The 16,103-nt window shown below is 44.7% G+C and overlaps 1 protein-coding gene across 2 annotated transcripts in view; it reads left to right on the forward strand.

The window, feature by feature from the left end:
* Window positions 1-16,103, forward strand: part of LTBP1 (latent transforming growth factor beta binding protein 1) — a gene marked incomplete at its 5' end in the record, with an annotated part of 370,057 nt that overhangs the window by 47,646 nt on the left and 306,308 nt on the right. For both annotated transcript variants that reach the window (XM_080931548.1, XM_080931549.1), the window contains one exon: window positions 6,286-6,577. In XM_080931548.1, coding sequence (XP_080787674.1) covers window positions 6,286-6,577 — 292 coding nt within the window. The remainder of the gene's footprint in view (window positions 1-6,285; window positions 6,578-16,103) is intronic.

Below are 16,103 nucleotides of genomic sequence, written 5' to 3' on the forward strand. Positions count from 1 at the left end.
CATTCCTCTTGTCTTAGTCTTATGTTGAGATACTGATTATTTCTGCACTCCCTCCTCTCTCTCTTTCTCGTTCCCTTTAATGGGGTCTTACTCTGTAGTTCAGGCTAGTCCCAAACTAGCTATGCAGCCCAGTCTGTCCTGGAACTTGTAGCAGTCTTCTAGCCATGCCTTATATTGTCCTTTTTAAAGGAGTTTAATTCTGGGCTTTGATTTCATGCCTTCATTGCAATATCTCAGAAGTAGATCTACATCCTAGAAATGGTCTGGGGTTTGCTGCCTCATGTGGCAGTTCTCTGGCCTCAGACTCTATCAGGTGATGGGGATCCACTTGCAGGTCATGTGGTATATCTGTGAAGGTCCCTTTTCTCCAGTCTTTGCTCAGGGGCTCCACCTCCTGAGGTGAGCTCTGCCCATGTGCATGGTCCCACTATCATGGCCTGTGGCTTTCCAAGAGTGCTGCCCACAGGTCTCTGACAGCAGCATCCATCTTTTCTGCTCCTCTCCTCTCAGGTTTTAGTCTGTGCTCTTGCTTGTCCAGGATGGCACGTCAGAGGGTCTGAATCTTACATCCAGCCTTCTAAGGCTTGTCATTCTTCATGGACAGTCTCATTCTGTATTCTGGGCTTAGCTACTTTTAATGTTCGGTGTGCTGGGGTAAAGGCATGCATTTCCATGCCTGGCTTGGGCAACTTTAAAGACCTTTCCTCCTTTTCTGATGTATAAGCAAACACTATGCTTTCTTGAATTTTGAGCAGCCATTTTTTTTTAAAATAGGACCACTGTACTTTATCCACCACTAGGTTTTTTTTTCTTTCTGTTTCTAGTTCATTCCAGCATACCTCATATCTCTTAGAAGCACTTTCTCTTTTCCCCCACTGCATTTGCATTTCTTGGTGTGACTCTTTAGCTTCCTGTTAGAACTTCTGTGACTTGCCCCTGCTCCACGAGTCTAGTGCAATGTTCTTTTCCTTGGTTCTTCACTGCTTTGTTTCCACCTCATTGCTCTACATCATTGTTCCTCAAGGTACAATGGGTAGCTGCCATAGGCCTTGGGGACATGCAGAGTATTTTTGAATATCAATTTTGACTGAACAGCATGTGCTTTGAAGGAGGTTATGTAACTGAGAGCTGTGCAAACCAAGTCCAGAAGTGGAGACATTATTACTCAGTGAAGTCAATGCAGTGGAATTGGAGTTAGCTTTTCATCTCAGACTGAGGTAAAGGCTTCACCCCTGGGATCCACATGCAGGAAGGACAGAACTGACTCAGGAAGTTGTCCTGTGACCACCACACATGTGTTGTAGTGTTTGAACATGGACACTCAAGTACATAGGTAAATAAATATGTAAGTAAGTAAGTAACAAAAAAGCATGAAAAAAAAAGAGAAAACAACCATTTTTTGACATTATAGTGGCCCACATAATTCAACACCATGGCTGTAATAAATGGATAATATAAAACAAATGCTTTGATCATAGTAAGGAATTCAATAATATAAAAGCAGTTATGAAATAAAGAGCCTTCAATGTGAGGGCGAGAGCCCCTGGGCTTGGGCAGCTGACTTATTGGATAAAGTGCTTGTTGCGCTGAGGTCAGGTCCTCCGTACGTATGTGAAAGTTGGGTACAGTGGTACGTGTCTGTAGCCCTGTACTTCAGGGACAGGCAGAGAAAGGCAGATCTCTGGGTCCTGCTGCCTAGCCAGTCTGGGGAGACAGTGAGCTGCAGGTCAAAGACAAGGTGGGGAGCAGCAGGGAAAGGTACATGAAATCAACTCCGGCTATCACGCACATACATGTAGAAGTGAGCACACTGGGATACTCCGAGCCACAGACACATTGATGTCACACACAGACTTACATAAAGAGTACATAGGAGTCCTCAAAACCTCGGTGTTGGCAGAGAATTTCTGATACACGTTGCTGAAATTCAACACCTTAGTCACAATATGCCAGGCCCCAGGCTCAGTCCCTGGTGAGCCAGGAGTGTTTCTCCTCTTTGCAGAGAACTGACCTTTAGGCAAAACATGCTGTTTTCAAGGGATCACCCTGATCTGGGATGTTGATGTTCCCTCATGGAAGAGCAGATAAGGAAGGTCACTGGGTTCTCACCTGAGGGCCCAGCCACCCCTCTTAGCTGTTTACATGCAATTCTGCCCTGATTACATGTAGTCTTGGCATCAGTGGAGGTTCAAGAGTACCTATGAAGACGCCATCTTCTATGCTGGATGAAGACTTTCTAATAGGGTCATTTTGAGTCCTGTGAGCAACACCATGGTCCTGTGAGCAACTTCTCACACATGCTCTAAGTAAATCCAGTGAACTCATTGCTTTCCCAGGGTCAACTCCTGTGTAATCATCTTTTTGTTTGCCGTTTGGACCATATTAGGAGAGGGTGGACCTGGGTGGTTTATATCACTTCAGGGAAGGTTCTCTCATGACATTGTTGCTACTGTTCTGGGCACCAGATTTTGACAACTGCTGTTTCCACTGGTATCTGAGTAGCTCAATGCACGTCGTCCCGACATGGTACAGGAAGAAAACGCACGATGAAGGGTGAGTGGAGGGCATGAATTTGAAATTTTTTCTGTCACAAGTGTGCCTTGGGTCTTGTATTGGCATTAGGGGCATCTGTTCCTGATGCCCCGGTTCAAGATAACCTCTGCTGCGTGCTTTGAGGGGCTCCTGCTTCAGCCTTGGCAAAGCAACTGAAATATGTTCTGCAAGTATTTATAGCAAAAGGGCAGTTTGGGAGACATTTATTCTAGTATATGGAATATTCTTTTTCTTCTAATAGGAATTATTTTTTAAATTTTAGTGTTTTATTTATATGTGTAGAGTGCGTGTGTGTATATGTACATGTGTGTGTATGTGTATGTGTGTGTAAATGTATTGGAGGATAGAAATCCGAGTTGAATACTTCCCTCTGTTGCACCCCACCTTATTGTTTTGAAACAGTGTCCCACTGAACCTGGAGCTTGCCAGTTTGGTAAGACTATCTGGAAAGTAAGAACCAGGGAATGTTCTGGTTCTGCTGAACCAATACTGAGATTATAACATCATGCCTGATACATTAATATGGGTACTAAGGATCCGAACTGAGATCTTTACACTTGTGTAACAGGTACTTTAGCAATTAAGCCTAAAAGTGTAGTTAGTGTCTTTTTAAAAACTACATTCTTCCTGTATTGTTATTACACACACACACACACACACGTATAAAATTTGAAGAAAGAAAACCAACGACTTCTCTTTTATATTCTATTCCACTTAGGTTTTCCTAAAGGCAGATTCCTATGGCACAGTAAGTGGAACACTGGGTGATTTCAATCGTTGGCCTTTCCCTGGGCACCAGCTCCTGCAAGCCATGTCATGCAGCCTGCCTGAGAGATTAGTAGCTATTTGCAGGACATCTTGGGAGGAAGGAGGAGTGGAAATTAGTGTCAGATGTTCGACTGAAACATGCTCCTAATTGAAAGCATGAAGAGAATGCATATATGAAAGTGATCTCTGGCAAATACGCCAGGTGAGAAGCCTGGTCCAGGACTCACTCCTGCCTGTTTCTGTTCACTTGGGTGGAGCCCATGACTTCCCCTAATAATAGTGGCTGTGCAAGCACTAAGAGCCCAGGATGTCAGCTTCAGCTATGAAGTTTTCTTAGTCAGGAAGATATTGATGAATTGACATCCTTAACTCAAGAAGTGCATAGCTTGTAGATTTGAATTCTAGAAGCCTAATATAGGAATAGCTCTTGGGGACCATTTTAGAACTAGCACCTACTGCAGTCACAGTGTTCTGAAATACAGATACCTGGCCAAGGTTAACTGATGTGAGTCATGTCATCTACAAAATTGGTTCCATCTTAATGTATCCCCCCTCAACTGTGTTGAAAACTAATGCCTAGTATTATGATACTCAAGGGTCATTTCTTAATTTTTATGCCTAATAGGAATTATATCATAGCACGATATAAAAAACATCTTTTCCTAAAGACACAGATTTCATGGCTGTTAGAAGTTGGTCATTGGTTCTTTATAACCAAGTATCCTGTGGTTCATGTTTGCTGTCTAGTTTTATGTCAACATGACACAAACTAGAGTCATCTGAGAGAAGGTAACCTCAATTGAGAAAATGTGTCCATAAGATTGGGCTGTAAGTCATTTTCTTAATAACTGATAGGGAAGGGCCCTGCCCATTGTGGGTGGTGCCACTTCTGGGCTGGTGGTCCTAGGTTCTATAAGAAAATAGGCTGAATGAGCCAGCATCCCTCCATGGCCTCTGTATCAGCTCCTGCATCCAGGTTCCTGACCTCTCCTGAGTTCCTGTCCTGACTTCCTTCAGTGATGAACAGTGATGAGGAAGTTTAAGACCAGTGAACCCTTTCCTCCTCAATTTGCTTTTGGTCATGGTGCTTCATTGCAGCAATAGCAACCCTGACTAAGATATAATGTCTTTCATTTCTTTTAGGATTGTTTAGTGGACTAAGTTGCTTCAGCACTGACTTGGGTAGAAAGTTTGGTACTGCAATCTCAGGGCGAAGAGTTTAAGTCTGAAGCTGACTATCAACAAAGGGGCAGCAGTAATATAATTCCAATGAATGCAGAAGGGCTTGCCAGACACCTGTGCCATTACATAATGCAGTTCAAGTCAGTGACCTTAAAACTCCCGGAGAACCTCACCTGTGTCCAGATCCACTAACCCTGACCACGTCCGAGTTAGTTTTGTAACTCTGCCTGGCCACATGTCTGCTGTTTGGTGGTCCAGAGCTCAGACATCCTAGCAGACAGGGGATGAAGAATTTGTTCCTTTCTGTGTGTTTCTCATTATGAGGTTAGAGGTGGCATAGCACTCACTGGATGTTTGAGCAGATGGTCCATGACCTCATTGGCATTGTTCTTCTATGTAAAAAGAGTTGAGCTGAACCAAATATTAAACAACTCTGAAAAGCTCTGTTAGCCTTTAAGTCTGTGGAAGAGTCTTTTTTCTTAGGTATAGAGACCTTTTTTGGTCAAGTCCTAGAAAAAGTACTTAAACATAAAATATTAAAATTAAATTTAAGAACCAGGGTAGATATCTCGTGAGTAAAGCATTTTCTGTGCAAGAATGAAGACCTGAGTTTGGATCTCCAGCCTCTACACCAAAAGCTAGATAAGGCCATGAACACCTGCAATTCCATTCCCATCTCTAGCACATAAGGGTAGAGTTAGGATTCCTTAAGTTCACAGGCACCACCCTAATAGAAATGTCAACTTCTAGGCTCGGTGAAGATATTGGCCTCAAAAAATTAAGGTGAAAAACAGTTGAGAAAGATACCCTATGTAACCATCTGTTCTCCATAGGCACTCTCTCTCTCTCTTTCTCCTTCCCTCCCTCCCTTCCCCCTCTCTTTCACACACACACACGCACGCACACACACACACACACACACACACACACACAGTACATTGACGCCACAGAGTGTAACTTGAAAGAGTGACAGGATATGTCTTAGGGTTTCCATTGCTGTGAAGAGATGCCATGACCACAGCAACTCTTATGAAGGAAAACATTTAATTGGGTCTGGATTAAAGTTCAGACATTTAGTTCATTGTCATCATGGCGGGAAACATGGCACTGACCACGCAGACATGGCGCTGGAGAGGAAGCTGAGATTTCTGCATCTGGATCAGCAGGCAGCGGGAAGAGAGACACTGGGCCTGGCTTAAAACATCTGGAACTTCCAAGCCCAATTTTTAGTGACTCATTTCCTCTAAAAGGCCATACCTACTCCAACCAGGCTGGACCACCTAATAGTGACCTCCCTATAGGCTTATTGGAGCCATTTTTTATTCAAACCACCACAGGATGCTTTCTTAAGGTTATATCTACATCTATATTCATTGTTTTAAGCCTATTTTGGGAAGGCAGTTGTAATACAGTGCTTAAGGTTATAATAAGTTATAAGTGCCTTTGGTGTCAGCTCACTTGGATTCAAACCCTAACTTCTTTTTTCTAACAATTGTTTGATCTTTGTTAAGCTGTTTAATTTCTGCATTTGTTTCTTTATCCATAACATGGGCATAATAAAATATGAACTTAAATCAGTTTCCAGAGGTTGTTTGCTGATATATCTATATGAAAAATACCTGTCACATAGGTGGTCACTAACAGGTATCAGCTGTCACCACCACCACCACCACCATCATGATTTTCTTGGGGGAACATCTGGTTGCATTCTTAACCCTTTGGAAGAACTAGTAAAGTCTACTGGGCTTTCCTTCAAAACGATATCTTCTGTTGTCTTCGCAGCAAGCTGTGTTCCACCATGCCAGAATGGAGGGATGTGCCTACGGCCTCAGCTCTGTGTGTGTAAACCAGGGACAAAGGGCAAAGCCTGCGAGATCACAGCTGCTCAGGACACCATGTCACCAGCCTTTGGAGGGCAGAATCTCGGTTCCTCATGGGTCTCTCCTGAGCAAGCAGCAAAGCATACTTCAACCAAGAAGGCAGACACCTTACCAAGGGTCAGTTCAGTGGCCCAGATGACCTTGACCCTCAAGCCGAAGCCATCAATGGGACTCTCCCAGCAGATACATTCTCAGTGAGTGTTTTCCACTTACTTCTGTATAGATGCATATTAGCTATGCTTGAACACACTGTTGTAAGCCACTCTCTGTAACAAATTAACAGAGATCTCTTACACAATAATATCCTTCTTCCTTCTCAAGAGTGTCTATGTCAGACTCATACATCAAGTGTCTTAAAGATACTTGTTTGATGAATGACTTTACCCTACGTGTAAACCACAGTGGAACTAGGATTATAGTGATCAGGGCTGGAAGGGAATAGTAAACATAGTTGTCTGATCGTGGAGTCGTAAATTTAAGAATTCTCTTTTTGGCTCATTAGTTTGGAGTATTGGCTGCTCTTCTAGAGGACTTATGGGCATTAATTCCCTGCACCCACATGTTCATTCACAGCTGTCTGCTAACTCCAGTTCCAGGGAATCTGATGCCTTCTTATGGCCTCTGCGGGGACTAGGCATGCACATGTAACATAGGCATACATGGTTGCAAAATCCCCATCTCATATAAGGAGAGGGAGAAGGAGAGGGAGGGAGAGAGGTGTGCTGCAGTTTTTAAGGATAACGGGAGACACATTCTTATTTGTTGTGCAGACGTAGAGCTGTATCTTTGCATAGGGGTGTGAGGGGCAATCCTCAGTCTCAGCAGCAGCTTAAATGTATCCACTCTGAACACCACACAGTGTCCGCCTTATACTTGTCATGCAGGCCCAGTTTTTGGTGAATGAGGTTGCTTTCTATTTATGGGAACTTTGTTTCCCCCCTTTTTGCTGTTAGGGAGCATTGATACGATAGGAACTGAGGGATAAGAAAAATGGTCCCTGACCTCCTGTAAACTCTCGTGACAAGCAGTCTGTAGAGGGGCCCTTGTCTGTCTCCTCTTAATGAGCAAGTACGCATGGATAATAAGATGCTGAAGTTACTACGGCGACCACTTGTCATTTGTGTAGGAATGTCAAATACAGGAAGCCCCTAACTTAAAAAGGAACTTGACCTGGGTTCATTTGTAAGTCACTTGCTTGGAATTTAGAAAGCATTCCCGGTGGAGACAGCACTTCCATGAGGTGATTAGCCTCACTGAGCCCACAGAGGTCATTTGAGCCGGTACAAAGCCCACCCTCCCCCATTCATGCTCCTCATTGGAACTGACCACCTACTAGTCTTGCAGACCTGGTCTCCTAAAGCATTTTCTTTTCTCTCCCAAATCTCTCTTTTATTTTGCTCATTTTTTCTCCTCTATTTCTTGTAATATAAAATTTCAGATTTGTCATGGGCTAGGAAACCTGATTTTTTTTTAATTTTGATAACACATTTTATATCTCTAAGTGACATGTAATAGCTCCTCAAAGCTTCCTGTGTGCCAGGTACTAGTTTGGAATTTTTAAATGAGCCACCACTTTATAACTCACAGTGTGTCTATGATGTGGGAACTAAACTGTAGAAACTAACCCGATCTCTACAGAGGGAAAAGTCAGCTGTACAGCTGTTGACTTGTCCACAGTCTTGCAGTTAATCAGGAAGTGGTTCTGTTACAGCTGAAGTGGAGGTCATCATGTTTTCAGGGTCCACCCTTAAGGAAGGCTTGGCAAACATTTCCTGTGAAGGAAGATCGTGAGTATTTTCTGTTCTGTCGGACAGATGCTTTCTGTGGTCGGATGTGCCACTGTGGCCCCAGAGCATGGACGACAGGTGACATTTACTGAATTCCCAAATTCCTTCATTTATGGAATTGACATTTGTATCACAAGTTACAAGGCATTCTTTAGATTTTTTTCTTAATCATACTTATCAATTTCGTGCGTGCATGTATGTGTGTGTGTTATATGTTTATGTGTGCATGTATACGTACCTATGGAGACCATTGGTCAATGACGGCCATCTTTCTCTACAACCAACTCTCTAGCTCCTTCCCCTCAAGCTCCCATCTCAGACCTGGCTGATCTTGAATTCACAGAGATTCACTTGACTTAACCCCTTCAGTGCTGGCATTGAAGAGATACACCACTGTTCCCAGCCATGTATGAATGAATGTGTATTTTGTCTCCCCTCACCCCAGCTCTGGGATTAGGAGTGCGCTGCATGTCTGGTTTTGATTCGGATAGGGGGATTGAACTTGGGTGCTCATGTTTGCACAGTGAACACTACACCCATCGCTTTTCTCAGCACCTTTTGCTTGTTTTTTTATCTAAAAAAAGTTCACATCTTTAACGATTTTAGAATTACATGTAAGTATATGATAAAATATGACCATATCTTTCATTTCCTCTGGACCCTCTTCTCCCCCAAGATGTCTCCTTCCCAATTTGATCTCTTCCTTCTTCTTCCTCTTTCCCCTCCCTTCCTTCCCCTTCTTTCCTCTCAAATACATTTACTATGATCATCTGCTGGAGCACAGGAAACCTACCAGTGATGTCCCATGGAGAGCGGTTCTCAGTTGCCAGTGGGTGGGACCTTGAGACCTCCCCAGCCTATGCTGCAAATGGTGCTGATTTGTTCTTGTGCCGGCCACCATAGTTGTGTGCAGCAGCCACATCATGCCTGAAGACACTCAGTGGTCCTCCCCATTCTCAGGCTCTTACAATATTTCTACCTGCTCTTTCTGTGTCCCTTGAGCCTGAGTAGCAAGTGGAGGAATTTATACAAGATGTCTCATTTACAGCTGAGCACTGCCAGTCACTTATTTCTGGCTCTCTGTCCAGTCATGAATCTTTGACCACTCACCACTGGAGAAAGAAGGTTCCTGGTCCAGGCTGAGAGCATCCAAGGTCTACAAATGCTTAGAAGGCAATTTAACAACCATTTCAAACATGTAGCTTAACTTGTCATTCTTAACTTGTGAAAAACCAAGTCATGGTCTGGATGAGCTTGCTCACCTCTTTCTTCTGAGGTCAATAGTGACTATTTGGTGCTAGGACAAAGATGTCACCGTGTCTCTGGGATGATTTATATCATACTCAGACATCTCCCTGCTAGCTTTGCTCTGATCTTAAGAACAAAAAATAATTCTGCCTTGAATTCCGCTTTGGCAATCAGGAGTCAGACTACAGTGTGTTGCTACAACTTTTTTTTTCTAGCCTTATTACTCATGCAAACTGTGAAGCAAGTTACAAGAAATGTAATCCAACTTGAATATCACCAGTTACCATTTGACTCTCACCCTCAGGGATGAGCACAGGCCGTTTGTTTGTGAAAACCATTTGTCAGATAAAGCTAAAGGAGTAACTTTTAAAACCAGCCTTCTTTAGTATGGGCATTGTAACTTAGAGGAGAATGCTAGAGGGAAAAGGTGGCTCCAGTTCCACCTGGGAGTTGGCTTCTGTGAATGCAGTTGTCAGCTAAGCAGCTCTGGCTTCTGCAGCTGCTGGATCCCAATCAGAGCTCCTTCTCGATTGGGTCCGAACTTGTGAGGCGAGATGGGTTATTCTGGAGCCAAATACGAAGGACCATGACCTGTGAGCACAGATTTAGGTTACTCTAATTTTCATGTTCAACCTGGAACCTTTTATTGACTTTTAATAGTAACATAATAAAAAAGGTTATATATTAAGACATTTTCAAATACAGGGACGGAAACGTCAGGTGGGTGGTTATAGCAAAGTGGGCGCCATCCCGGCTGAAGCCTCAGATACCACCTATCAGTGATGCTCTAAGCTATTGGATCGGTGAAGGCCTGTTGTATATTCCTAAGTAATTATTTAATTCTTCCAAACAATATTAAACAATAAATAGCTATTAAGAAGTCTAAATGGGGTGGGGGTGGGACAAAAACAAACAAACAAAAAGTCTAAATGGTTCAAGATAATTGGCTGTGGACCTGCAATATTCTTTCTATATGATGGAATTCTAATTAATAAACCCTTGTAAGCACAAGTTCTCTCAGAAACTTGCCTTGACATGGGTAAGGAGAAGAGTCAGGCCAGGATGCTGTCAGTTGTGATATTTTCATTGTAAAACGTTTGTATGTGAGCCAGGTGGTGGTGGTACACGCCTTTCATCTTAGCACTCAGGAGGTAGAGGCAGGTTGATCTCCGTGAATTTGAGGCTAGCCTGATCTATTGAGCAAGTCCCAGGACATCCAGGTCTACATAGTGAGAGCCTGTCTGAAGAAAACAAAACAAAACCAAAATCCATTTGTATTTTGCTCCTTCCTGGGGATTAAGATGTAGAGAAGTGGCGGTCCAGGAAGAACTTTCTAGAGAAAACAGTTTTGTAATAGCAGCCTGGACTTGGCGAGGCAGAGCTGGAGACAGCTCTTGCAGAGGATGCAGCTATGGGAAGCCAGCCACGGTCTGCCCGAGATCCTGCAGTGGGACATGAACCAGAGCTGACAGGGCGTCTCAGGGGCTGCACAGGTGGCTGCTGCTCTGTTTGGGTGATGATGGTTTTTTCTTCGGATCCTGTCTAACTAAGCTGCCAAGGAGTCCACTCGAAGGCTCATTTCACCCATGTCTCCTTACTTCTTTTCAAATGTCATTTTTTGGATGTCTTACAGTCTTTTAAAGTTATATATTTATTTTTATTTTATGTGTTTGAGTTTTATGTATATGGGTTTGTGTACCACATGCATGCAGTGTGTGCAGAGACCTGAAGAGGGCGTTGGATCCTCCAGAATTACAGACAGCTGCTGTGGAGGCTCTGGGAACAGAACCCAGGTCCTGGAAGAGCAGCCAATGTGCTCTTAACCACTGAGCCATCCCTCCAGCCCCTAAGGTCTAGTTTTTTTTTTTAATCAGAAGTAGATTAAGAATCATTAAAATGCTCTACTGTAGACACAATGATGTGTAAAATGCAGAAAAGAAACCCTTTGTAGCCACTATCTGAAGTATTTTTTAAGTCTTGGCCATGGGTTCAAACAGTTTCCATTTAGCTCATCTGTATAGGGAGACTTTACCCCGTGGCAAGGGTAGTACCTGAACAAATGTACTCTTTCTGGGAGCTCACAGTCTGCAAAGGGCAGAGGGCTGATGAACAATGTGGCAAAATATCATTTGGCTGTGGTTAGTGCTGCAGAAAAAATAGAACAGCAGATAGTGTCCTGGGAAAGCTGGGAGGGTCTGGCATGGATGGGGGTGGTTATTGGACAAAGCCCCAGCAGTGATGGTTAAACAAAGGTCTGTGGGAGGAGAGGACAGGAGACTTGTAAATATTAATACAAGGGGTTGGGTAGAGGCTTTGAGGCTGGAGTGCCTGGAAAGGTTGAACAACAGCTTAGTCTGATAAAACTGTTTTGTTCAAATGACACAGACAGGGGCCCTATGGGAGCAGGCACATTATTAGATTAGATTAGGCAGGTGGCTGTTGTTCAGCTTGGTTTTACCTCTGGCTGAGTTGGTTTTAGGGAATTTGACATTGGATCAGATACCCAGCAAGCTCCTAAGAGACTTGAAGGAAGAAGCAGCTGTTTCCAGATGTTGGTGTGTTGAGAAGATGGAATCCTGGAGTGCTCTCTGGAGAAGGCAGTCTGTGAACTGGAGAAGGCAGTAAACTCAGGCATTCAGAAATGAGAAGGGCGTTTCCAGAAGGCCAACTGTTCAAGAGCCTGGTTATCTTTTGTAACTCAGCAGCCTGAATCAACAACCATATCTTGATGGACAATGGGTGCATCAGAAATGCTGTAGGCCTAAAGCTGTGAGCTCTGGCTAGGTCTCTCCTGATGTGGCAGACAGGTGGTGAGTGGGTGGCCGTGGCCTGAAGGCTTGGCTGATACTGAGGGTGTTCTGCCAGGAGGATGCAATGCCAATGCTGGTAGGAAGCCTCCATTCCAACACTGGATCTCCATAGACCTAACAGTGCTCTCCAACATGGCTGCTGCTGACCCCTGACCTGGAGAGCAGAGGAAAAGCCAGAGTACTTCTGCAGACAGTGTGTCATGAAACAGACTCTTGCTGCTTAAAAGTGGGTAATTATGCTCACACTCACAAGCAGTTGAGGGAAACACTGCTAAAATTAGGGAGCACTGCTAAAATTAAGGAGCACTGCTGACAGAATGCTGCTGGAAGGGAGGAAGAGGAGGAACTTGTGCACATATTTAAAAGTGACATGGTTGAAGCTGTTTGTCAGCAGGGTGGAGTGTAGAATTACTAGGGAAACAGGCCTGGGGCATGTCTGTGTGGATTGTCTTCAGTGCCCACCCTCTGTGGTGGAACCATCTCTGGCCGGGATCTTGCTCTATATAAATGGAGAAGGACTGGGAAGTAGCATGTGTTTACTGCTCTCTGGTCCTGATGGTGGATGTGTTGTGAACAGTTGCTTTGAGCTCCTGCCTTCTCATTTCCCTGCCACGATGAACTTACCTAAACAGCTCCCCTGAGTTGCTTTGGCTGGAGAATTTTAACACAGCAACAATAAAAGAGGCTGCAGTAAGGATAGGATTTGATACCAGTGGAGAGCAGGGGAGAGCAGGGGAGAGTAGAGGAGAGCAGGGGAGAGCAGGGGAGAGCAGGGGAGAGCAGGGGAGAGCAGAGGAGAGCAGGGGAGAGCAGAGGAGAGCAGGGGAGAGCAGAGGAGAGCAGGGGAGAGCAGAGGAGAGCAGGGGAGAGCAGGGGAGAGCAGAGGAGAGCAGGGGAGAGCAGAGGAGAGCAGGGGAGAGCAGAGGAGAGCAGAGGAGAGCAGGGGAGAGCAGAGGAGAGCAGGGGAGAGCAGGGGAGAGCAGAGGAGATTAATGGAGAGCAGAGGAGAGCAGGGGAGAGCAGAGGAGAGCAGAGGAGAGCACGGGAGAGCAGGGGAGAGCAGAAAAGAGCAGGGGAGAGTAGGGGAGAGCAGGGGAGAGTAGAGGAGAGCAGGTGAGAGCAGGGGAGAGCAGAGGAGAGCAGGGGAGAGCAGGGGAGAGCAGGGGAGAGCAGGGGAGAGCAGAGGAGATTAATGGAGAGCAGAGGAGAGCAGGAGAGAGCAGAGGAGAGCACGGGAGAGCAGAGGAGAGCAGGGGAGAGCAGGGGAGAGTAGAGGAGAGCAGGTGAGAGCAGGTGAGAGCAGGTGAGAGCAGGTGAGAGCAGGGGAGAGCAGAGGAGAGCAGGGGAGAGCAGAGGGGAGCAGGGGAGAGTAGAGGAGAGCAGGGGAGAGCAGTGGCAATACAGATGCTAAAGGCTGCACAAACACCAGATTTTGACATTTCAATAAAACAGTGCCTATCAATGAGAGAAACAAACAAGTTAAATAAAAAACCCACAACAAAAGGAAAGGGAAGAGAAATTATAGTTTATAAAACAATTAGGAAACTCATCCAGTCGAGATAACTGGATTACACTTCTGTGGTGATTCAAGCACACTGCAAGTGAATAACAAAGGTGGGTTATAGGGTAATCAGGTACCTGTTAATGCCGATGAATCATCTGAGGGAAGCTATGGATCCAGAGACTCTGGTTACAGAACAGGAGGGAGATCACAGCAAAGCATCATCTGGGAAGGTAAACGGTGTCTGAAATCTGAACCACAAAATTCAGTGGGTGGAGCTAGAGTAGCTCAAGATCAGCTGTGAGGTAATTTCTTGATGCTGGATGATGTGTTACATGAAGGTTTCTTGCAAACATTTCTTTATATTTGGAAAAAAAAACACAAAACCCAAGACAGTTTCTAGTAGGAGAATGCCACAATTTTCCTTGTCTGGAGGCTGCATGTGCCTGGGCTGTGTGTTAGAACCGGAGGTAGCTGCAGTGGGTTTTCTATCTGCTGTGACAGCCATGGCAAGCCAGAGGAAGAATGTGCACTCAGGCATTATCACTGTGTAAATCCGGGCACATGGCTGAGCTTGCAAAGAAGCAGATGTGGCCCATACTTGGGACACGTGAGAAAGAGGGGTCCTGGTGAGTTTTCAAGATTGCCTTGGTCTGGGAATGTGTTTGGTACTTGGTTTGAAGCAGAGGGTCTGTGATGGAGTGGAACAGTTGAGATCACACTATGAACATTATTAATGACTCAGACAAGGTGGATGGAGGACAAAGCTGGTTATCCGGTTTGGAATGACTGTCCAGGTCATTCTGAAAAAGACACTACCAGGACTTGGAGCTCCAATCTCCATTTTTCATGAGGTTTATTGCTGTGGTGTTGCTATTTCTGGTCTTTTGTGCCATATCATAGCTTCTTCATAAGCTGAAGAAATGACCAGACAATACTTGATTTTCCTGTATCTCTTCAGATTCCTTCAAGTCTCTCTCTCTCTCTCTCTCTCTCTCTCTCTCTCTCTCTCTCTCTCTGTGTGTGTGTGTGTGTGTGTATGGTGTGTGTGTATTGTGTGTGTGCATATGTGTGTGTGTATGTGTGTGTGTGTATGGTGTGTGTGTGTGTGTGTGTGTGTGTGTGTGTGTGTAGACAGGGCCTTTTACTGGCCCGGAACTCAATAAGTAGTCTAGGGTGGCTGATCACTGCACCCAGGAATTCTCTGTTTCTGCCTCCCCAGGGCTCTGCTCTTGTGCTTGCAAGTCTAGTACCTTTTCAGTTGACCTGTCTCCCACCCTTGACCTAACTTTTTATTTTCATAATTCTTCAGTATAACTGAGGCCACTGTCACACTTCCATTCTGTAGATGCTATTCAGATGCAAACTGTCAGGGAGGCCCCAGAACAGCTATGGGTAGACTGTAGGTCAGTGCCAGGCTCTGTCTTTGATTCTTATGTGAACAGGAGGTATGTGCATGAGCTATGGCTGTAGTAGTAGTTCAGAGAGGAGCACCAGCCCAAAATTGGTCAGCTTTTTTCAGCTTTGTACTACCTCTCATTATTCATAAATGCACTAGATGTTTTCCAAAGAAGTTCATTTACAGCTCTCAGTGCTGCAGAAAAGGCTTGCTGGGCTCTTGAGGAATGCCCCCATCCTGTTACCCATACAGTCGCGGACCATGGGAGCCTGACCCAGAGCTCACAGGGACATTGTTTATTTGCGGGTGAGTTAGTTGTTTGGGGACTGTTGGTACAATGAGCTTTACTTTGCCAAGTGCAGAGCTGTTATCTCTGCTGTGTGAGGAGGAAGCCCTTATGAAGGAGACAATGTGCCCAGTCCCCCTCTTTGAGCCTGAGCAGGAAGTCTGGCTTCACTCAGGATATGGATGTCAAGTCTATCTGGAGAACACACATGCAGCCCAGTCTTTTCATTTTCTGGGGGTAATGTTTGGCGGTTTTCTTAGTCTCTTGGTATCCTGCAGTAACAAAGGAGTGCTTAGCTGGTCTAGAAAAACTAGTTTTTTTCGTTAAAGACACTAATAATTCTCTTTCTTGTCACCTTCCTCTCATGGGTGTGAAGAAGGCAAAAGAAGCAAATCTGACCACGTTCTTTTAAAAAAAAAACAGGACTGGCTTCAAATGTGTTCTATATTTACCAAGTGAGTTTATAGCATGCCAGATAGTTTCTAAATATAGAGGAGGTCTTTTAAAAGTCCATGCAGAGGGAACTCCTACTTCTAAAGTTCTTGAGAAAGGAGCACTTGACATTTATCTCTTGGGTTGGATGAGAGAAAGGCTGAGTGAAGTTCCCGGATCGAAGGAAGAGGAGGATGTGGAATTTCAGCTGTCAGGTTCATTTCTTCCTGGGAACAATTCCTGCCCCTGGGAATCTT

Source organism: Micromys minutus (genome assembly GCF_963924665.1).
Source record: "Micromys minutus genome assembly, chromosome: 1".
In the NCBI taxonomy this organism is placed as follows: Eukaryota; Metazoa; Chordata; class Mammalia; order Rodentia; family Muridae; genus Micromys; species Micromys minutus.